This window comes from Brienomyrus brachyistius, chromosome 23, assembly GCF_023856365.1.
Source record: "Brienomyrus brachyistius isolate T26 chromosome 23, BBRACH_0.4, whole genome shotgun sequence".
In the NCBI taxonomy this organism is placed as follows: domain Eukaryota; kingdom Metazoa; phylum Chordata; class Actinopteri; order Osteoglossiformes; family Mormyridae; genus Brienomyrus; species Brienomyrus brachyistius.
The window spans coordinates 8013441-8037610 of NC_064555.1; the positions used below are offsets into that span (position 1 = coordinate 8013441).

General features: G+C 44.1%; 2 protein-coding genes across 6 annotated transcripts in view; both read right to left on the reverse strand.

Moving 5' to 3' along the window:
* The window catches only part of LOC125719336 (cyclin-dependent kinase 14), a 77012-nt gene extending 61602 nt beyond the window's left edge, over window positions 1-15410 (reverse strand). The window contains exons 1-3 of one of the 4 annotated variants that reach the window (XM_048994005.1): window positions 15015-15410; window positions 14022-14056; window positions 1297-1542 (exon numbers count right to left, since the gene is read on the reverse strand). In XM_048994005.1, coding sequence (XP_048849962.1) covers window positions 1297-1542; window positions 14022-14056; window positions 15015-15108 — 375 coding nt within the window. In that variant the 5' untranslated portion in view covers window positions 15109-15410. The other 3 variants (XM_048994008.1, XM_048994007.1, XM_048994009.1) reach the window with 3 other exon arrangements.
* A 1118-nt stretch (window positions 15411-16528) lies between these two features.
* dus3l (dihydrouridine synthase 3-like (S. cerevisiae)) lies at window positions 16529-23765 on the reverse strand. Of its 2 annotated transcripts, none has more exons than XM_048994195.1 (14): window positions 23604-23765; window positions 23191-23325; window positions 22806-23088; window positions 22064-22717; window positions 20735-20776; window positions 20492-20644; window positions 19846-19962; window positions 19650-19715; window positions 19329-19439; window positions 19121-19217; window positions 18971-19046; window positions 18652-18840; window positions 17687-17815; window positions 16529-16908 (listed from the first exon to the last, which is right to left on the reverse strand). In XM_048994195.1, the coding sequence occupies exons 2-14, from the start codon at window positions 23268-23270 to the stop codon at window positions 16836-16838; spliced, it is 2070 nt and encodes a 689-aa protein (XP_048850152.1). In that variant the 5' UTR covers window positions 23271-23325; window positions 23604-23765; the 3' UTR covers window positions 16529-16835. The 2 variants fall into 2 exon arrangements, with proteins under 2 accessions (XP_048850152.1, XP_048850151.1); XM_048994194.1 differs by having other exon boundaries at window positions 23593-23763.
* Between the last annotated feature and the right edge of the window lie 405 nt (window positions 23766-24170).

The following is a 24170-nucleotide window of genomic DNA, read 5'->3' on the forward strand; positions in this document are numbered from 1 at the left end:
TTTTATGCTTCTTGTGGCGTAAAATGCACTCGTCAAGCAAGCTCTGACCCACAAGCACATTCAGAGCAGCAAAGCCACTGGCTCTTTACACATATCTCCTTCCCACCTTCATGTGCATCTGGGTTATTTACTCACACAGCTCCACACGCAGGCAGCTTTGCAGCAGACGCTAATGGCTAACAGTGTGCAGCGTAGGTGACAGACCACGTATATGATTACAGCAACTGGAGATGCGCTCGCCAGCATGTGATATCCGCATGGCTCCCAAACTGCCTGTTACGCCGAAAATCTACGAGCGGCCATTTTTGACAGTTAGCGCAACCCGTGAGTCACAAAAACAAACGGGAACAATGTGCGAAACAGTCCTTTTGTCTAAATAAAGGCGTCTTTGTTCGGCGGACAAAGGAAACGTGTTTCTTGCAGACATTCATACAAACAACCCGCTCGCTAATTTATTTTTAAAGCTGTGTTTTTCTGGCTTACTCAAATGCAATGCATGTGCCATTTCTAGTCAAATAAACTGCCAGGAAATTAAAAAAAAAAAAAAAACAGTTTCAGTCTTAGGAAGTAAACTTTGTTTGCTACTAAGACTAATAATATATGAAAATAAAGGGTGTGGTGGAGTAGAGTGTAGAACTGTCATTTTACACCTCTAAGATTATGGTCTCAAGGCTTGATGGTGTGTATGTGGTATACGCATATAGGACTTTCAGAAAATTTACTACATACACCACCAGTCAAACGTTTCTGCACACAGTGAGATTTTCTATGTTTTCTATGATTTTCTATGAGATTTGCATGTTACTCACATAATATTAGCTAAAAATACACCCTTTGCTAACAAATACATGTCAGACATGCACTGTTACATACTCTGGCATATATGTTATAAAGGAAACTTGTTTTATTTTACTTACATTTACATTTATAGTTGTTCACTCAACTTTCCGATGTTTAACAAGAATAAACAATCTGCAGTTTATGAAATAAATGGAAAAGTCGTAAGAACCTGTCATGTGCAAAAACCTTTAGACTGGTGGTTTATATGAATGATTCATTTATAAAGTCATCAAGCTAACATTGATAACCTTTATTAAAATGTAAAATGTCAAAATAACGCTCAATTAACGGTACAGTAAGAACGTTCTGCCAACTTTGAGATGACCTTCTCATAAAGTTGGCTAAAATGCTTTGAATGTTCCCTGCTAGCTAAGAAGCAACTACGAAATTCAGGCTGGTCCATCATATCTCAGAACCCCCAGACACACCCTAGTCCTACAGGCAGATGGCACATACCGAGCGGGGGTTTGAGTGGCGACGGAGCTTGGGAGACTCCTTGCTCGATGGCGCCCCCTTGGAGCTGATGCAGGCATTGTTTTCCGAGTGGACCCTCTTGACCTGGCTGGCCGGCTTCTCGAAGGTGTCGAAGCCGCTCTGGGTTCGCTGCACCCGCACCTTCCTGTCCTCAGGGATGGTGTCCAGGGGCTTGATGACCGAGTCCGTTCCCTGGCAGCTCCGTGTGGACATCTTCGTGACACATATCTGCCAAAATGAGGGGCACCGGTACAAATTAACAAATATAAAGACATAAATTAACGAATACACAGACCTACTGCATCTTCAAACAGGGCAACGGGAGTGGATACCTGTCCACAACTTACTCTGTAACATAATAACCCTTCTTGCGTGTCCAAACACCGAATCTCCTCTATCCAGGAGGTTATAATGATTTAGTCTACAAAACAAAACAAGCTCGTAAACGCAGAGTACCTACCGGCCACTCCATGGAGAACGGGGGGAGAACTACGAGCAGCCTCACAGTGGGCCTGTGCTTCTCCCGTTGCCGCCCCAACAGATTAAATATTTAGCTACATTTCAGTCAAGGTGAAAACCAAACCTAGCCCCGTCATGGAGCTGAAATCCTAATTACCCTTCTACTCCGTATCTAAATGCAGTCACCTTGCCACTCTGGACACGGTAAAGACTCAGTTGATCCCCTGTTATGCATCAACCACTTGTCTCATCTCTATTTTCCTTCTTTCAAGCACGAATGGAAGCCGTTCAGAGACAGCCAAAAATAAAAACCGTGCTTAAATCAATCTGCCTGATGTATCAATTCCATACAAAAATCTGATTTGGAAGGAAAATCCATGCAGCAGAGACAGAGGTCAGGTAAAGTGAAGTGTGACTGACAGGGAACACATAGAAATGGCTGCATCCCAACCCTGGTACCACCAACAATGACTCATGCTGAAGAGTTCCGGACTTTCAGATCTATTTTGTTCCTAAACATAGATGGAATTTGCATGGTTAATGGTTCGTCCTGAAAAAAAAAATCATCTTGACACTTTATAAAGTGAAAAGAACGCCCTTTGCCGTTCCACAAAACCAATGAGGCCCGAGGTTCGAGACTGAAATAAAATAAAAAAAATAAAAAACGTAAGGAGAGGCGAACCAAAATAATGACAAAATAACAGGAAAACTCGCTGCGGCGACCATCGTAAACAGGCTTTCGCTGGAGTGATTTCCCAAAGGACTTGGTTGATAAATCAAAAATGCAATGGATGTAGTTGGCTTCTGCGATTTACATGAATGACCAGACCCACTTGTCAGAGGTCCGCTGTACTCAATGAGTATAGCCTTGCCTCTTTGCAAGAGGACACTTAATACTGACCATTACATTTCAAAATGACTTTCCAATTATAAAATGCGGAATTTTGTAAAAACTGGATCCTGAGATTGCTCTACCTTCTGCCGAGAAGCCAGCTTGCCTGGGCGTCACTGCAGTCTATCTGCACTTATATAAAAAGCCACCTTCTGCTTCGAAGTTTAGCAAAAAGCATACCAGGTTTAATGGAATGTTCCATAATCAGCATCCCCGCAGCCTTCCGGAAGCTTCCACTGTGGCCAGAAGGACACAGGTCAGGGAACACGTAACACTCCCTGTAATTAATCCGCGAGGCATCAGACATTGGCACTTGGGAGTCTCTGCTCTCCATCTCATCCTGAATTAGTGCCAAACATACACGAACAACAAAGTGCAAAACCCACCCACCCCTCCCAATTCACACTTAATAGCCAAATTCTCCCCCATAACAAAGAACCCATAAACGCTGTGGGTGAGACTATGCAAGCCCTAAGGGCCAACAGAAACTTCAATAGATTTGCCAATGTTATATTTCAAGTCTTGACCTCGTTCCGAGTCGCACCAGACCTACAGTACAATTAGCACACTGGCAATGTATCAACAGAAAGAAATGAATGAGGCAATAATGTAAGTGAGCTTACTCGCGACAGGATGATGGAACTAAATAGTCCATAATGCTCCACCCTCAAGAGGACAACGAGCTGTGTCCAAGAGTAAGCAATGAACTAAATGAAGCCTCTGGCAATATTAGCTAGTTAAATATTAAGAAAATGGTTAGCTGTACACAAACATGCGGACAACGAACAGAGTGAGGAATGGATGTCAACAAGAAATCAATACATGAGCCCTGAAAAGGAGTCCTCCCTTGTTTATAAAGGTATACATCACTTAAGTTATATTATACCAATATAATAGCAGGGTTAATGCCACACTTTCACGGATCAGTGCTGCTTAGAATATACTGAAGGATTAGGCAAAGAAGCTTTGAATTTACACGGCCGCTTCGATCAAAATTGGCTTGGTAAAACCTGACCCTGATTAAACATGAGAGACCAGGATAATAACCAGGATTAAAGGGGCAGTTCAGTCCAAAAATGAAAAAAAGATGTTTTACAGGGGCTTTAGTGCTATCTATCCATATAGGTCGTTCTGCTGGGAGATGTCTAGTTTTGGGGATATCGGCCGTGGAAATGTCGGGTTTCTCTCGAATATAATGGGAGCGGAAGGCACTCTTTCTGCATTCTGATTTAAGGCGCCAAAATACATTTGAAAAATTCAACAGCAATGTCTGTAGAAAGTGATTTCTATAGCCGACATCTCCAAAACTAGCATCTAAATGGCATCTAAAAGTGAGATGTGATGTATTACTATATCATACAACATGCCATAATTAACAGCATTCTCGGGTTTGTTGGGAAACATATTGGATAACTAGTACGATTACACAGTAAACCGCTTTGCTTCAAGCCTAAACTTCTCCAGGAAGTGCCCCATCAATCCTCATAAAGGACGCCTGTCCATTCAATGTATCATGAGATAATATTGGAACCTCAGTTACCATTCGTCAGTTTAAATTCAGTGCTGTTATTTGCAACATTATTGTACAAATAAAAAGATGCAGGAAGTCTTAATTTGGAATAAAGGGAGTTGGTAGCTAGGAGTAAATAAACTTTATAACTGATGACTAAAGTTCTTCATAATAAGACTGATATAAGTAGAATAATCGAAATCCAAAGTAATTTGTTTCTTTTTTTAATCACAAGGGGTCTGTCCATTATTAGCCGTCAAAAAGCGAATCAATTTCATCTTCACAAGACAGGCTAGCCTTCTGTCTGTCAGCTAGCTGCAAAATTACTGTGTGTTTTTTTACATTCATCATTGCACTGGGGCTTAATACAGGATGTCAGGGCAAATTGATCGGTCTGCAGAGTATGGACACAAGATGAACGTTGATTTTAATTAGACGTGAGTGCATAACATCCTCTGTGACACAAAAGGCCGTTTGCGCTAAGTGCCGTCTGCCTTGGCTGTAGACTAAAACGTCATTACAGGGGAAGACTTGGCAGAGACGTTACTGTGAGAGTAGGAGCAAGACCAATATTAATGGCTAAATTGGCAGGTCTCCATAGAATTTTTTGTCCTTTTTTTTGCTGTTCCACAAGCAGCACAATAAGCGAGATTAATCACGCACTCGCCGAACGGGAGTGTGGTTGTGGTTTTTCACAAAGAGGACCAAACGTCTTTTGTTTCACAGCATTGCCAACCGAAAGACAACAAGATCTGGATGCACAACAAAGGCGAGAGTGAAAAAGAGATTGGGTACCGCTTTAAGATGGACGGAGGTCACGCGAGGGTTTAAGGAATCCCCCCCCCCCCCCCACATGAAGTCCTCATCTTAAATGATGTTTGGCTGTCTGTCCTGATGGGAATAAGTCCACTTCACTCCTGTAGAATCTCTGAAGCATCATTAGCAGCTCCAGCTCAGTGCCCATATCTTATCTCCATATCACAATTTATCTGATTTATAATTTTTCTACCACACTTGGCATCTCCGGCGAGATTTACACAAAACATTAGAGAAATTTTGCATGTCTGCCCACAACATAAATTCATCTGTATTGTTCCTACAGCACCAACTACTACGTCTAGAGTTGAAGATAATAATAGCATCGTCTTCATTAAATTTCTCGTTTGAGTACAGGTTCTCTTGGTGACATTATGGTTATGGTCACTGTTTTACTTGCTCAACCAAAGGTTTCTCTACTGAAATCAATAAGTCTAATGTTCTGCAGTAATAGGTAGCAATTTGACTTTACAGACTCATTATTATAAAAAAACAGACTTGCACAATATGTTATACAAGAGACAGGACATTTACAGAGAATAAAGAGCCTCGCAATATCACAGTGTAACAAATATATAAATTAAAAACATTAAAGACTGTGTTACTGTATTGAACAGGAGACATTCAGCCTTTGACCATTATTCTCAGCACTAATAGCTCTCTAAATCAGGATATTTTAACGAGAATATCCTACCAGGATAGATATAAAACATTTAACATCAAAACACAGGACTTTGTGTTCTTACTGGCTACAGTTCAGCACTATGGCACTCTTACTTAGGCGTGATAACAGGAACTGCATGCAGGCTTGAGAAATGTTTACAAATAAATAAAGCTGAAAAGAAGCTATATTTTATGGGGCTGTTTTGCCCGTTCCTATGGCAAAGCATGGAGTTATTCATAGACTGGGACATGAAAGCCTCATGCAAATGGGAGCAGTGAAAAGGGGAGACACCTCGCCTAGCTGACATGGGGAGTTACCGGATTGCTGTTACTTATAGAATGAATGACGGAGAGCATCACTGCGTGCAGCACGTGTGTGTGTGTGTCTGAGTGTGTGTGATGCCAGGTTCTCCTGCCCCAGCGCTCCCCAGCAATCAGGCTCAGCCGAAGTGCGTCGTTTTCTGAGCACCTCTGCAAGACCGCGAGGAATCGCGCGCTGCGCTCCGGTGGCGGTAAGGCAGACGGCCACGGACACACTGCGTGCGGTACCCGCTCTCCTGCCACCCAGCACCAGCACCCTAACCAAGCCCCCCACCCCCACGCTCTCTTACCCCTAATCATGCCGCCACTCCAGCTCCTTCCAAACTCTGCAGTCAGGTGTACCAAGGAAACCCAAACCATAAATAGTAAGTCATTTGGGCTGTGAGACCTGAGGGCCTCCAGCAGATGGCGCCAAAGACAGGGTCCCTCGGGGCCCGTGTCCGAGGGCAGACGGTGACGCTGAGTGCTGGAGAATGCCGGCTAAATGGCACCTTTCTTCAAAAAAGCGCGACAGCCTCAAACACTGATGTCCGCCGAGCCACGCATGCCCCTCTGCTCCACGCCCGTGCACACACCCTCCCCACCTCCCACCACGCGATGTGTCCCCTCGGCATGCTGGGACGGCACAGGCAGCATCAGCACGCGTGGGGTTTGCTTCAGTACAGCGCACGCCTGACAGGATGAGGCTGCCAGTGGGCTAGGGGGGGGCGGGGGGTGAAATGGAAGCAAAGGGCTCGCCTTACCTTAGCGTGGCGACTGTCTGCGGGAACGAACCGGGAGGAGAGGAACAGAGACACTGCCGGAGTGCCGTTGGATTACATTCTGGGCAATCAGCGGCAAATGAACTCAAAACATCTTTCTGCCAAGCGATGTGAGACGGGGGGGGGAACGGGGGGGCATACTAACAGGAAGGCAGAAGGGGGGGATCCGAGACTGGCAACAGCCGCGCTATCTGCGAGGGTGGGCTCAATGGGAGACACTGCGCGCGCTGCAGGTGTACGGACGCGCTGGAAATGCGACGCGCGCCGTGTCAGTTGCCTTGGCTGCCTGCCCGAGGTGCGCATCAGCGAGGCAGCAGTGCGCACCAACCCCACAGGGGGATGGACCGGCCTGTGGAGTTTTCAAGGAAGTTACAGGCAGCATCTGTACCAACATCACTGCTCCTGGCATGAGCTGCACTGGCAGTGGACGGTCCAGAGGTCCTCAGGGGCGGCTTCAGCTAAGAGCGTCTTTCCAAACTACAGAAACAGGTTCGGCACGATCGGCTGTGGTTATTAAAAACAACAGCTCTGTTTTAAAGTCAAAATGGAGCAACGGATGGAGGTCTGTAAAAGCACATTGTCTGATAAATATATATATAGCAAGTTAATTTTATCAGAAGCAATAACAAACATGTAAAATGAGCTATTCAGAGCATCATTTTTAATACAATTGGTCTATTTAAAATATAAGATAGCAGGTGAGAGAAAATAGATTAAAGTGTTACTTTAAGCACACATCTATCCATTTGTGAACAGATGGAGTGCAGGGGGGGCGTGGGGAGCCTGGAGGTGACTGCAGGAAGCAGAGGGCACACCCTGGCATGGCCGCCAAAACATCACAGGGCACGTGCCCACCCACGCACACTGCCGCGTAGAGGCAGCAACTCACCCACACTGTGTATCTCACCATACTTGGAGGAGACCCACACAACTTGGAGCGAAGATGTGAACCCCCCCCACACACACAGAGCAAGGGTGGGATTCAAACCCACAACCTTGCAGGTGGGAGGCAATACAGCAAATCTGGTAGTTGCCCAAATCAACAAGCTTTTGTAAATTATGAAAGAATCCCCCCCCTAACACACACACACACACACACACACACCTCTGAATTTCTGCCTGCTCAGCATGGCGGTCGCTCTTTCAGAATTCATTATTCATGAGGCCAGAATTTCCTCCCTCAGCTGGGTGGGTCCAGACAACAATGATATAGCAGCTCCCTGCAACCCTGATTACCACAATCAGAGGATGAATGTCGGCATCACTGGCTGGTTCTTTCAGGTCCACTGTAATGTGTCAACTGGGATTATGAGCATACTGCTACCAGTGGCCCCAACCTCAGCCATGCTGACCCGGGGAAACCCCTCAGTGTTACAGCTCTGAGTTAATCCTCAGGTAAATAAGAAGCTGGGGTTGAAGGTCTGAAGAAGCAGATCTTCATTTCATATGTTTAGTTCAAACATCAGAAGAACCGCACATGAATTTAACAAACGCTGTTGGTAAAAAGCTTTGTCTGCTTTAAACCACACGAAAAGAACAAAGGATCCGCAGAGAACAACCCGAGGCCACCCTGAGATTCCTCCTGTATGCCCGCTCACGCTTGGCGATTTGCAGGATTTTATACTGTAACCTGACTAATTGCTTGCTGATTGGTCCATGCTGTGGTGAAGTGGCAGGCGAATTAGGGAGCTGTCACATGACCTTCAGGATAGCTGGGCATCTGACAAGGCGAAACCCCGCAGCGTTTCAAAGTCATCTGAGATGACAACAGTGAAAACAAATAGCAGGGGCCACAGTTTTCATGCAACCGAGGTTAATTTATGTTAGATTGCTGAATATGTTATCTTCATATAAAAAAAAAATCTCAGATGTCAACACTTCAGATGTGATTATGCCTAAAGGCAGAGTTAAAACAAAATAACTTCAAATAACCGAATGAGTCTTCATAAGCTCGGGACACCACAAACCTCCTGTTTCACACGGTCTGCTATCGCTTGCTTGCCTGCACCCCCAGGTCTTCACTAACACTTCCCTAACTCCCAAACGCCTGTAAAATCGCATACTTAGATGGGACAATGAGGGACACGGATGACGTCACCCTCCTCTTGTTTGCTCTCCTGAATGTTCCGGCCTACCGACCACCCAGAGGATGATGGGAAAGGGGGCCCATTCAGAGCAGATCTGTACTATGCTGGAGGATTTGTACAGCCACTGGGTGGTCTGTGTTTCTATATGGGTGCTAAGGGGACTGAGAGACGGGGGTCGGTGCAGGATGCGTGGGACACACTGTGAGGGATTTGAGGGCCACCCTCGAAGGACGTCCGGAAAGAATAACAGCAGCGCTGTCTCTCCAATTCACAACTACCTTGACAATTCATTCGTTCTTTTTTATTAGTGAAATATATTCACTATTTTTTAGTTAACCGAACATGTACAGCAATTCCTGGGATGAGGTATTCATGTTATCTGATTCATGTAAAATATTCACTTTGTATCTTAATAAACACACTCCAAATGCTGCTACCAGCCACTGAACATACCCGATTCCAAGAGACGTGAGTCTCTGCGAAGCAGGAGGAGTATGGAAAGGTGGGCGTCTTGAAAGGCAGTAGGGTTTCAAAAAATTTCTTCTATTGGCCAAAAATGCTGTCAATAAATGTTATTTCAGAAAGAGACCAGACATTCACCCGACACTACCCTTCTGACACGCCCATTAACCTTCTGACACGCCCACAAACTTTCCAACACGCCCACTACTCCAGCCTGTAGAGACTTACACATGGATTCTGAGAAATAAATGACCCAAAGCTCCCAATGTACGAGGCCAGATACATCCGTTTCCTGATCACATTTATGATATCATTTATTTCACACTTGATTACGAGTTGATATCTCCTGAAAGCACCACTAACAGTAGTATATTGAAGGAATCCTGTGGTCAGACTCAAGCAACAGTCAACTGTTAAAAGCGGCCAAAATGCCATGACCTCATCCTGGCATTTATAAGGGAATATATACTGCCCCCTTCTCTGGACTGATGTCCAGAGCTTCTATGATTGCCACAAGAAGGATAACATATAACAGAATGCACTACTAGTCTTTCCACAGAAAGGAGTGTGTATATTTAGAATGCAGATTTATATCCCACCGTCTCCCATTCTGACATGGGAGACTATTTCGGGGGTGTGGTCAGGGCATATGAGGGCATGGTCAGAGTGTGTTTGGGGCGTGGTCAGGGAATACCAGGGTGTGGTCCAAGTGTGTTGGGTCATGGTCAGTGTGTTGGGGCGTGGTCCGAGTGTGTTGGGGTGTGGTCAGGACATATCAAGGTGTGGTCATTGTGTGGAGGCTTGTTTGCAAGGTGTCAAAGGTGTGGTCAGAGTGTGTTGGTGCAAAATAAAGAAGAAAAAAAAATTCATTCCAAGAAAAAAAAAATCCCTTATCAAGAAACAATCTTTTTAATAAAACCATATGTGCTACAGTTATTGGCAGCCCTGCACCTAATACTTTGTACAGCCTGCCAGATCTATAACATCTTATAAGGCTGGATAATGCAGTTGCCATTTCTCTTTACAGAATCTCTCCCGATCACATAAGTTCCTACGGGGGTTGGACAATGAAACCGAAACACCTGGTCAATAGGGTTTGAGGTTTCATCCCTGTGTATGCATGGCTTGGTGGTCAGTCTTCAGTCATTGCATGTTCCATCAGTAAGAGCAGAGTGTGAAGGTTGAATTAGCAGAGCAACAGCACAGCTGAACATAAAATACTGCAAACCACACAACATAACGGGAGACACATGAGAGTTCAGAAGAGGACAAATTGTTGGTGTGCATCTCGCTGTGGAATCTGTAAGCAGGACAGCAATTCATTCTGGTATGTCGAGAGCCACATTATCCGGGATAATGTCGGCATACTACCATGAAGGGTGGACCATGTCCAGCAGGAGTAACTGTCCGCGTAAGAGGAGGCTGTCTGAAAGGGAGGTCCGGGTACTAACCCAGATTGTATCCAAAAAACATAAAACCACAGCTGCCCAACTCACCACAGAATTAATGCATGCCTCGAGGCTCCTGTTTCCACCAAAACTGTTCGTCAGGAGCTCCACATGGTCAATACTCATGGTCAGGCTGCTATAGCCAAACCTTTGGTTACTTGGGCCAATGACAAACGTAGGCTTCAATGGTGCCAGTAGCACAGATCTTGAGCTGTGGACAATGTGAAACATGCATTGTTCTCTGATGAGTCCACCTTCACTGCCTTTCCCACACCTGGGAGAGTTATGGTGGGGAGAGGCCCCAAAGAGGCTTATCATCTGGACTGTTGCACACCCAGAGTGCAGCACGGGTGTGGATCAGTGATGGGTTAGTCTTTTACGAAGGGTGCCAATAATTATGGAGGGGACTGCATATTTATTGTATATGAACTGTAGCAGTGTTGTCAGCTAGCTTTCCTGCCTTTGGGTTGGTGAGCTGATTAGTTGGCAGGTTATTGGAAGAACACTGGCTTTAGTGCAAATGAGTGTTTATTTTTTTTTATGTTTCCACAACCCCTTTGATCTGCCCCCTGTAAATATAAAAATAAAAATATATAAAAATTCATTTATAAAAATAAATCTCACAGACCCAGTTTTGTAGTAAGAGTTATCCACTTTGTGCCAAGACAAAGAGACTGCAGGTAAAGGGGCAGTCTGAACTACACATAGTTATGAAGTATAGGGCTGCAGTGAACCTTGAGTCCATCACAGGAAACTCATGGCAAGAGTCAGGGGATACCCTGGTTGGGAGGGCAGTCCGTCACAGGGCATCCAGCACGGGTACACCCTGGATAGGAGGGCAGTGCACTGCAGGGCACACAGCACTGCAGGACACACAGCACTGCAGGACACACAGCACTGCAGGACACACAGCACGACATGGACATGCCCCACACGGGGACCGACCATCCATCCATCCATCCATCCATCCATCCATCCATCCATCTTCTATCCACTTATTCGGGCCAGTGTCATGAAGGGTTCCTTTAGATTTTATCATCTTATCAAAGAAATCTGTACAATTTCCACTCTGTTGAATGTACATTAGTGAGTCTCCCATGCGATGCTCGTACTCGTACATACTGCCCATAATCATCCCCACGAGACGAGACAGAGAGAGACTGACATGTGGGAGTTTGACACCAGATTTGAAGGCTGGGCTGTAGCTGCAGAGGTAAAATCCCAGAGGGTGCAGAGAGAAACACACCATTAAACTGAAAAATGCACAGCTGTCATCATCGGCGTCGCACAAGCCAGTGGCAGTGTTCACTGCAGGTACCACGCTTCCCAGCACCGCTTGTAATAAACACTGAAAAACACATATAACCTCAATACCACGAATACAAAGTCTACCAGCCAGTTACCGAAAGCTTGAAAAGGATGTTTAAGACACAAATTAAGATGTATTTGTTTGTTTTTATAATGCACGTATATGAGTGTTGTCCTTAGCCGTGACATGGCTTGTCAAAACCAAATAACTAATCTTCTTCACCCAACGAAACACCTTCTAGAAACAATCATTGCGCCGGTAGCGGAAAATTGTATCGTTGCAGCGCAGTGCAGCATCAGAGCTGCTTATCCACCTCATACCAACGTACCACACTTTCCGTTCATTAACTGCAGATGCTCAGGTATCAATGCCAGCTGTCTTCCAGTGTACTCAGAAAAAACTCAGTCATATCCACTGAATCGGACTAGTAAGTCAATTTATAATAAAAGTCATTTCATGTACATAACCGACAGCCACATCATGTGGAGTGATCAGCGTTAACTCTAATTGTCCTCTTCAGATAGTGATTGTGTACTGTGTACAAAATATATCGTCAATTTTTTTTTTGTAGAAGCATACAATTGTTAAAATTTCACAAATTAAATGGGGACTAACAGAATGTTTTGCCTAAAATCAGATGATAAAACAAACTTACCAATGGGCACATAGAAAGACGTTCAAAAAAATTATGAACCAATTACATCGCCACTCCCATAAAAGCAGAATAAATCATTATTTAATCAATTCCTTTAACTGCTGCAGAAAGGCAACATTTTACGTGAAATTTAATCTCAGAGACGTCCTTAAATGTACCCATCCATCCATTTTCTGTACCTGCTGGTCCTATGCGGGATCGTTGGGGTCCAGAGCCAATCCCCGAAGCTACAGGCACAAGCTTAAATGTACCTTAAACATACATATTCATTTCCATAATCACTTTTTCAAAGACGAATCACACAGCCTACACACTGAATGGCATGCTGGTCCACCTCAGGGCTCACACACACACACACACACACACACGGGGCAAAGACGTCAAATGTACAAAAATTTGAGGCCACAGTGAGTGGCCTCCAGTAAGCCTATACACCATCTAAAATATACAGCCACTATGGGTCTAGACTATTTATTATTAATAAATAATAATAATAATAATAATAATAATAATAATATTATTACTATACATGTATTTAGATCAGGAAAGAAGGGCAGCCTCCATGCCCATACACTAAATGGTGATATATCACTGATGGCAGAGAGGTCACCTTACATCTCTTATAATGCTCCTTTAGACGGGTCACAGTAATGCAAAGAATACTGGCAGTGCCAGCCAGCGGTCCCATTAAGCAGAAAGCCCCGTGATGTGGGAAACCGGTCCCTCACGCCCCCTTCATCCCTCACTGTACTAACACAGCGACTCGTTTGACTTCATCAGCTGATAACTAATCGCAAGCAGCGTCCATCTCTCACGAGATTGTTATAAAAACAGAAAAATAAGGAAATATCAATGGAAGGTTAATAGAAGCAAATACACAAACTTTGGGAGGTAATAATTCATGGCATAAGCGGGGTATGTACCTTCAATACAGCATACATGTACATATAGTATATAAAGTGTATATACACGCTACATTTACAGTTATAAAAGTGTACGGCCTAAATCTGCTCATGTACGCTACAGGTCGAAATTGCGGAAATACTTTTTTTTACAATTTTATTCAGCTGTTGCTTCAGTTACTTATTTAATCGTCCGATGCATATTTGTCATATTCTTTGATAGTTTATTAACACTAGCGCAATTATTCAGTAATTTTTAAATCGTAATGCCAGAAATGCTAGGCGTTTCCACAATTTTGGCCAATACAACACACAAAACGCACAACAGCATTAAGTGACGGGCGTGAGCAGGCGAAAGCTTGGCGGAAATAATTACTTTACTACAGGGCAGGCAGAAAGATGTTCAAAACTGGTGCACCTACCTCATCAAAGGAGTGGTCAGTGTCTTTTTTGGATGCTTTAAAAGGGAAAGGACATAGAATCACTCTCGTATATGTAACTATTTGAACACTTCACCACAAAACCATATTTGGCAAAAGTCACGTGAAGACCAAACATTTATACCATATTTTTTATATATATGGAATACATTGTTTTAAATAATACATGACATGATACTTAGGCTACAATCTTACTTAAATATCAAAAGCGCAAATGAAAACTGACAGAATGGGAGATTTCATCACGCACACTTAACAATATACAACATACGACACTTCGCTCTAAACACAAATTACTTTTTCCTCATACAGAATGCAGTCATACATAACTGTTCTATACTGTACACCAGCAACTAATGTAGACACATGGTTCAATTGCTAACTTAATGAAATTACTCCTCGTGGCAGGATGATTTAATGAGCCTGTAATTTTACTTTAAATAAGAATCGAGATGATGAGCAGCGATACCTGTCTGTCTCTATACTGCGTAGCCTATATGCAGGTTTATACATTTTAATACTAGTATCAAATATAACAATTTCAAAGCTTTACTCGCTTTGCGGCATTCTGCCACTACCGTCATACGCTTGTATCTCCCGGAATTATGCATCATCACACCGTCTATATTATAGGCTATTATACACCCTGCGAACAGCATGTGCGCAGCAGCCTGCCATTAATAGCAAGAACACTTTTCTTACGCCTATTATTGTGCATTACTTAGCAAAACAATTTATAAAATTATACTTTGAATGTACAAAAGAAATGCGATTGCACGCCTCGTTTTGTTTTGCAGATGTTATAATGCTATCGCATTCCGTGTTAAAAGAACTTTATAGGCCTATTATTTTAACGAAAATGGGACTCACGGCTCAGCTTTTCAATAGCAGTGGTTTACCTTTTATAAAAACCCACCATGGATTGCCGAACCCATCGGAAGCGGAACATTACTCCTGAAAACAGACCAGACTCACCGATGCGCCTGAAGCTGCCAGAGAAAGTTCTTCGCAACTTTTTCATTTTTCCGATTTTTTCCGATGCCTGCGATGATGGGATCAAGTCGCACATGCTGAGTATATTTTTACGTTAATTTCGGGGCCTCGAGGCTCTTTCCTGTGCCGTTTTGTTACGCTATCATGAACATTAAGTGTCTCTTACGGAATCCGTATAAATATAATTTGGTTAAGTTTAATTCACTTACATACCCCCTTTTGATGCGAAGTAACTCTAAATAGACCATACACTACGGGAAAAACATCTATAAACACGGAACATGAAATTAAGTTTTAAAGTCCGGTATTTTGAGGGGGGGTATGGTATTTATAATACGGCTTCTTTTATTCTACCTCTAGCCCGCTTGTCATTTTGGGGCTGATTTTTATCCCGTAAGCGTTGAAATTACGCTCCGCTCCTGTGCCCACCCCTGCAACCGGCTGATTGGTTAACCTGTGAAAGGGTACTCACCGATTGGCTATCGGAGTCGTCCATAACAAAGCTGCGGAATCGGCCTTTGTCTTTAAATTACAGGGGCGCACTAATACTGTAACTGTCCTTTATACTTTAACAATCGGTTGTACATATTCGCTCCAAGCACCACATGAGAAATATTTTTCTAAATCTGTATTTATTTCTGTTAAAATACTTGCTTCCGTGTAAGCTTAAAAGTGAGGTAGATTAAAACTTAACCGATTGATATCATCAATCTTAAATGTTTAAATTCTCGATTTTTAGCTTCCAGCTGTCGCACTATATTGCTTTCTCGTCTGAGAAACTTTTGCGTCGTTCCTGATTCTCCAGTCTGCAGGAAGACGAGTCCTAGGACAGACTCCACCACCGGTTCCTCCGCTTCTTTTTCTGATTTTCTTTCACTCCTTAGCAGATATTCGTAAAACAGGACACTATTCTCATAACGTGCAGTGCAGCAAACCGGGCCGCAGATAAATCAACTTTACATGCAAAAGACGCCTAGATTTCCAGACTGGAAGGTCTGCACCACACATTAAAAACCAAAATAAATACACATGCAACACCGTACTGTTAAGAGCTCGTTGCATTTTCTTTTGCACGAGGGTTCTCAATCGAAATTCTTGGCACATTCAGATTCAAGTTCAGGTTGGAAATGCAATTTCTCAATTTATTAAAGGGGTAAAAAATGCATTAGCTGTCATTTTATACGGGCGGATGGGGAGAAAACATAATTTGGTGATTTATCTAAAATAAAAACTCGTCACCAGGTTAAGCATAAAACATATATAAAGAACCTTTTAGGGTAAAGTATTCCGTCTTTAAAGTACATTTGTAGCGTTGCAATTCAGCTTATGTCCCCCCTATAAACAGACCTATACTAATTAAGCTGCGCTTCTATGTCATTGTGTATTTGCACTCGTGGAATCACGTTTTATTCAGCAAGCGCAACCACATAAAGAGTAACCTTAGACTACAATAACCTTAGAAAGTTCCCCCAACTACACGGCCAGAAACAAATCACTTTACTAAAAGGCAGAGTTTATTGATTTTTTTTTAAATATAGCAGACAGGACTACATTTGAATCTTTGTTCATTAAAAAGGCTGCGAGGAAAAACACGAAAGATGATTTTAATTTTTAGTCATATTCTGGGTTGTACAAAAGAAAAGTGTTGTTCCTTTTGTCATGTCACAGACCGCTGCAATACGTCAGATGTACAGAATATTTGGTGTTGCTGTACGGATCCCACATGGTACAACAGCGCCATCTGTTGGCAAGGTGTCATTTCTCGCTCAGTCACTGCTATCTTCGTAGAAAAGGTCACATCCATTACTTATAAGCATTGGCTTTGTGTTTGGGCAGAAAGCTAAAATTCTGCGGTACTGGTCCAAGGAGCATCTCGCTGTAGTGGGGGGAAAAAGTATATTTTTGCTGAAATAAGCATTATTATATAGTACTGTGTACAAGTCTTACGCAGCCAAGGAAAATGATGTATAAACGATCCTCATGTTGGTGTAAAACTATGATATTATGCCTGGCAAAGTGTCAGCTGAACCATTTCAGAACCTCTGCTAAAGTCACCCCACTATCTCCATCCAATACACCCATGTACTTTTCTACTTGAGCACTCGCACACAGCTAATCAATATCTTCATTGACCTTCTTAAAATAATTCAGTTGTTAAATAAGTGAGCTAGTGGTGAAATTTAACAAACTCAAGGAATGGCTGGGGGGCCCCTGAGGAGAGGTTTGGAACTGAAGCGGCGTTCATCTAGAAATCCAGCAAGACGTCAGTAACTTTTTGGAGAACAAAAGAAATTTCTACTAGTTTTTATTGTGTTACTCTTAATTTGCATGTTATACTGTGTTAAACTGTGATTTCTGTTCAGAGAAAACGTGCACTAGCTCTGATTTAAAGCAACCTAAGGTTTTAGCTTGCGCTACACTAACAGGCAGACTATTCCATACTCTAAATGCCATATAATGAAGAGCTGTCTCCAGTCCAGTTTAAAATGTTCTCCTGCTAATTTCCACCTATGGCCACGAGTATTTTAACTAATATTGAAGAGAAGACATGGGTACAAAAGTTATGGGCATAAATGATGTGTTACGGGTAGTGAACTTGAATAAATTTTTGAATAAATAGCACCAATTCTCAGCATTTGCCAGCAGAGGCTCACCTGATCTTGACCCAGTCACCCACGTGCTGGCTGGCCATCAGGGTCTCCATGTAGTCGCGGCCCATGAAGTACGGAGGACGCTCATTGATCTTCTGCGGCATGCGCTCCAGCAGCCCCGCGGGGATGTACCTTCCAAAAAAACACGTCAAGAAAAAGGTCAAAACTTCAAATTACAAAAATGGACTGGAATCCAGAAATACTGGAGTGAAACCTGACACTGAAGGGAGAAACATGGAGTTGATATCAGTGGTGAATCAGAGCGAAACGCGGGGAATGTCGCGTCCAGACGTTTGTTCCGTGGTCCACATTAGGTGCTGCTTGATGTTCTCATATAATGCAGTGTGACCTGATTCAGATCATCTCCTCTTTGTGAATTTATATAATTAAAGAGCGGATAAGATGTTTCAGGACTAGGGATAGGTTTTTCACTGAAGATTTAGAATTAATCATTTTAATCACACACTCAACAGAAATAGTTAAGGAGCGCGCGCTGATCACAGCGCATTGCCGCACCCACCACATGACAGACAACCTCAGGGATGAGAACCTGAGTGCAGCCATGTGGCCGGTGATACCTCAGCACCACACTAGTCCAAATGGACCAGTTTGAGGGTTTTTTTTCCAGTGGCTGGAGTGTCAATCCTTCCCTGTAAGTTGGAGGAGCTCCTTATAGGGCTGGATGTAGATTAACGTGACACCCAGGATGAAGCAATTGCAGGTTAAGGGCCTTGGTCAAGGGCCCAATGGAGTAGAATCTCTCCAAGCATTCACAGGATTTGAACCAGCAACCTTCCGATTGCTGGCACAGATCCTTGGGCTCAGAGCCACCACTCTGCCCACACAAAGTGACAGTTTGACACCTGTCATAGTCATAGTTTGACACAATGACACCTGTCGCACTGCAAATAAATGCCCTGAATTCATTACTTCATGGGGGAGTTAGGTGCCCACGCACCGGCCTCTACCTGCACAAGAAGGACAGCCATTCCAAAAGGAACGTGCGGGTCTTCTCCAGGCCCTGGGTGTCAGAGCCCCACTGCTCTAAGCCAAAGTGGGTGAAATCCTTCAGGATGTCCAGGCGCTCATTTGAAGATATGTCCCAGTGCCTCTGCTCCTTAATCTCTGTGAAAATCCACGGTTTGATCAGGGCGCCTCTGAAAGCGGACACAGGAGTTTCACTGTCATGCGTGAAGATTATAAAACGAACTGCCTTTGCATCAGGAAGCCCTGACATGCCGACACAACTGTTTCTATTGTAGGAGGTCAGTCAATAGTTCATTTTACCTTCCCAGCATAATTCCAGACACTCCCGTTTCCCGAGCCTTCATGGCGTCCTCGTAAGACAGAATGTCTCCGTTACCTGCAGGGACACCAGCGAACCATCAGCCTCACGCTCAAACGTGGGCGAGCACCAGGAGACGCGCTCTGACTCACCAAACAGAGGGACGGGACTGGCTAGCTTGGAGCAGAAGTCGATGTACTCCCAGTCGGCCATTTTGGTGTAACGCTGCTCACGAGATCTCCCATGTAGCTTGGAAAGACACCATTTTGTTCAATGACTGTCTGTTGACGTGTTTGAAATCCAAAGCTCTTCAAAACAGCCAAATCAAATCAAAGTTTATCAGAGGAAGCTGATACCTACTGTGACCATAGAGATGCCCCAGTTTTTCAACTCCGGGATCAACTTATGTGCAATGTTAACTTTGTCCTGAACGCCGGTCCGGATTTTAACGGTTAAAGGGACATCAAGAACCTGTTGAGAGGATGTTGGGATGAGAACACCACGGAGAACCAGAGAGCTGGCTCCCAAATGCACTGGAGCTACAGTGTTCGTTCATGATTCGTGATACTCTGTTCCAGTATTTCACATGAAAAAAATAAACAAATTCTTAGTCTCAATATTTTGTTTTGCATGTAATCCTGCATTACACATCACATGCAGTAGGGCGGCGATACAGCTTACAGAGTTCATCCCTCTGACTATCTTCTCGAACTTGTTAGTGCGAGTCATCAGTCCACAACCGCCACCCTAAAACAGATCAACAATTTGCCAAAAACCACTCAATACACTTACACTTTTTTAAAAATTAAGCTTCGGCAAGGTTGGTTTGTTCACAGATTGTAAAAATATGACCTCATCCATTTAGAGAGGACTCTACCTTCTTGTAGACAAGGTCAATGGGACAGCCGGAGTTTATGTCCACAAAGTCAATTTCAATGTTGCTGTTCAGCAGCTCTGCACACTTGGTCATGGTATCGGGAAAGCAGCCTTCCAGCTGAGACCAAAGCGAGAAAAATATACAGTACTGTGCAAGTGTCTTACACAGACAAAGGAAACATTAAAGATATGCATCTTGGCAGTAAGTATATATCTGCTCAGAATAAAAAGCAATTTAATGTTATAACATATGCAAATTAACAGTGAAACAAAAACTAACAGGGATTTCTTCTGTTCTTGAAAATTCACTGATACCTAGTTCGGCGGCTAGATGAACACCGCTTCAGTTCCCAAACCCCTCCTCAGGGGCCCCCCAGCCATTCCAGTAAATAGTCTAAAAAGTCAGTGAGGTATTTATTTGGCCATACAAGGTGTCTTCGTGGTCAAAAAAAAATGCATTGGGCGTATTGGATGGCCCTGCAAACAATGGGGTGCCTTTAGGGGGGGTTTAGACTGACACACTTTGACAGACATCATAGTTTTACACCAGCATGAAGACCATTTAAATCCCAAATGAGCAGGAACCCTTGTACGAATAAAAGACCAGTATGCATATCAAACTGGCGTGCCCCAGGCACCCCCCTGACCTGCACGCCAAAAATGTCTTCGCTCTCGTGCCGCTTGAGGAGAGCCCACTCCGACGACTGGCCCTGCAGCAGATTGGTACACATGGCCATCTCACCGCACGTGATGTCAGCTCCGAAGCGCTTGCAGACGCGCCGGAAGGGGAGGTTCCCGCACTGAGGGAAGAAGGGAGTGAACAGGCATGGGAGCACGACCCCCTCACACGACACCTAAACGCACTTTAAAGGGAACTTCGGTTTACTCACTGTGGTTAAGGGCGCCAGGTACAACTTATCTCTGAAATCCACCTTAAAGAATAAAAACAGATAAAGTTACCTCCATACATCAAAAGACATGTTTTAAATAAGTTTTAACCAAAGCTATAGTTATTTTAGAACATTGTATATAATCTAATAATAATCCAAGACAATCGAATGACAAATACACAGTCAGACCAATTGCTATTTTTTCTGTGTTTTGAAGCTACCCCTCCGATTCTGCCTTCCCCGTCTGCTAAGAAAGGCCAGACATCTCCTCTTCTCTGCGAATCCTAGGCTGCAGCAGAGATGAAAGACCGAGAAACTGTTTCCACAGACAGCCAATGGATCTCAGGCACCCCGGCAAGTCGATTAAGCAGCGAGAAGCTGAGATACCCTTGCTGATTATTCCCTCCCCTGCAGTACAACAATGCTAATTAGCTCCATCGCCACAAGGTTCCCGATCACAGTCGGGGGAGTAACAAAGCCCGCAATCCAGCTGTGATCTGAGCCGACGGGCTCAGTCTGTCCTCAGGCGAAGCGCCTTAACAAACAGTGCCACACGGGAGGTCCCGCAGAGATTGCTTTGTACATTTTCCATTGCAGCAGGGACACGGTAAAACACAGGACCCGAGCAACCAGAGTAAATCCGCCCACAGTCCAAAACCATGCCATTTCTTATCCAGAAAGGGCCGCTGTGTGTGCAGGTTTTTGCTGCAACTCCCTAATTAGATTACTAGGACTGATTGGCTGAAGAGTCCTCACACCAGGGTTTGAACGGCTGGCCTAAAGGTTACCCCAAAAAGCTGCATATACACCAGCCTGTTTGCGGATAAGATCGGCCACCCATGAGTTAGGAGACCTGACATCTTTGAATTATGAGCAGAGTCCAGGTTAGTGCCCTGGGGAGCCTGAGCTGCAAACTGCATTACTGCTGCAGAGCTGGTAATGTTTGGATTCCATTATTAAATTGAAGTTTCAATGCACCCAGCACTTGGATAACAATCCGTCAGAGGACTGCCCAGCTGTGCCAAACACCAGCGAAACATATGTCTAAATGCTCGATAACAGCCTCTCTCAAGTGATCCTGATATTCTTACTGCCAATCTTTATCTAATCATTAATCACGATGACATTTCTGCATAAAGGGAAGGAAGAGATTACAGTACATTGTTCTATTATGATTGATTGTGCCACAGAGGAATACAACTGTACTTTTTCCATTTGAAAAAGGCAGATTTAAGTCTGACAGGGTACTGAGTTGTTATGCAGTGTGACTAGCCAGAAGAATAGGCTTGAGGTTGCCAATCAAAGACTGAAGATTTGGTTGAAACCTACCTGCTTCTTCTCACAGGGACGCAGTTTTATGACATCAACATCTGTCAGAGGACCAGTAGTCTTGATGGGAGCATTTTGCTCTGAGGTATCTGGCAACATCTCTGAAGAATTCACATCTGCATGTTCCCTGCAGGACGTTGTTTCCTCACAGTCCGCTCCTCCACCACCACCCAGTCCTTCCCGTATCACTCCGGTTGACGTAGACCCTATGGTGTCTGCTGGGGCAGCCCCTGCCATAATGCGGTCTGGAGCCTCCCCCTTAGTTGTAGCGGCCTCCCCATTGGAGCCTGTTGGTGCCCGGTCCTTCTTACATCCTCCTTGATCGGCACCTTTGCCGATCGTCCTCAGGTACACCTCCGAGGCACTGAAAGGCACCTGCCTCTTCCGTAGACGCTTCTGAAGGTCTTTGTCCAGACTGTTCTTCACAGTAGGCTTCCCCCCGGTCTTCCCCAGCAGCTCCTCGTTCACCAGGTTCTTGAAGGAGCTGTCCACATGGGGCTTGGAGTACCTGCAGGTCACACCGTAGGGGCACTTTCCGAAGGTGCTGAAGAGGTGACAGTGGTCTCCGACATCGGCGGGCTTCAGAGACATGTATTCAGCTACGTCATGGAAGAATCTGCATCTCTCTCCAAAAAAGCAACTGGTGGCACGCTCCTGAATGAGCAACAACAGCTCTATTAATGCTTGAACATATCTGGAGAAACAATATGCATGTTTTTATAGCAGATATACTTTCAAATACCTGAATTATGGAGGGACACAGCCTCATGTCATCGTAACTGTGTGGTTTCATGTGCGGCCTGGATTTAAACTGCCCCCTGGCTCGCTTTTTGTCCTCTTTTCCCTTGCCATCTTCTGCCGATCCCTGCACTTTTATTTTTTTTTCTGGTGGTTCACAAGTCTGGTCCGGAGAATCCTCCGGGGTCTCTCCTTTGGGGACAGTTTCTATATTTCCCTTACCAGCTCTTTCTCTCTGCCATCCTGAGTCAATAAACTCATGGAATTTTTCCTTCGTTGTATGATACCTAGAAGCATAGTCACTTAATGCAAACAAGGACAAGAACAAGGAAGACAGCACATACAAACATCCAATTCGTTTGTCAATTTTGATTTAATTCACAACTTACTGTGTTTTGATAGCGGCCGCACCCTTGTCACTGCTGACATCTTGATTCGTAGCAGTCCCGTTGCTAATCGTCTCATCCATTGGTGCGTTCTTATTTCGAGTAGGTTACCTAAATATGCCTGCACCTCCTCACCAACTTGTCATTAGTTGGGAGAATAAAACACGACGATTGTTTAATGCATGTCAGCTAATTACAAAGTTTATGAAAATCGAATGTTTAGAACATGATTAGAAAACCCAAACATTTAACCACATAAGTCTCGTAGTATCTAAATTTCCCAGAGTATGCACAAATAACATCATTATACAGCTACGATTTCACAAATTTAAAAATTTATCTTACAAATGATCGTGCGGGAGAAAAGGACAAATAAAAGACTTCGTTCGGTTACGGTCAACTCACACAGCACGAACCTCACAGCAAAGTAACCGGTACTTGGGTGAAACCACGACACACCACGCCGCTTCCCAGTGCTGTCAGCTAAACACGCCGGAAGCACGCAGACACATGTGACGAGTCGGTGCGCTGTCGCCCCTGTTCCGTGTAGCACTCTACACCCCTTGCCATTTTGGTTCCTACCGCAACCTGTGGAGCGTGCTAATTCCAAGACAAGAAAAAACTACCAAGACCACGTTCAATTTCTGCTACATCTAAAATTCAATTTTTATTTACAGATGTCAAAAAATGCCACACCCAGCACAAGACAAACCACCTCAGGGATTAAAACTCAAGTGCAGCAGGTGATATCTCAGCACTACATCAGTTTGAATTGATGGAAGTGTTTTTTCCCGTGCCAATCCTACCACCAACCTGCACATTTCTCCTGAACGCCGGAGGTCCTGCCTGCTGGGCTGGATATAGATTGACATCATACTCAGGATGACGCAATTGCAGGTTAAGGGCCTTGTTCAAGGGCCCAACAGAGTAGAACCTGTTGAATTCCTGGGATTCAATCCAACAACCTTCTGATTGCCAGCACA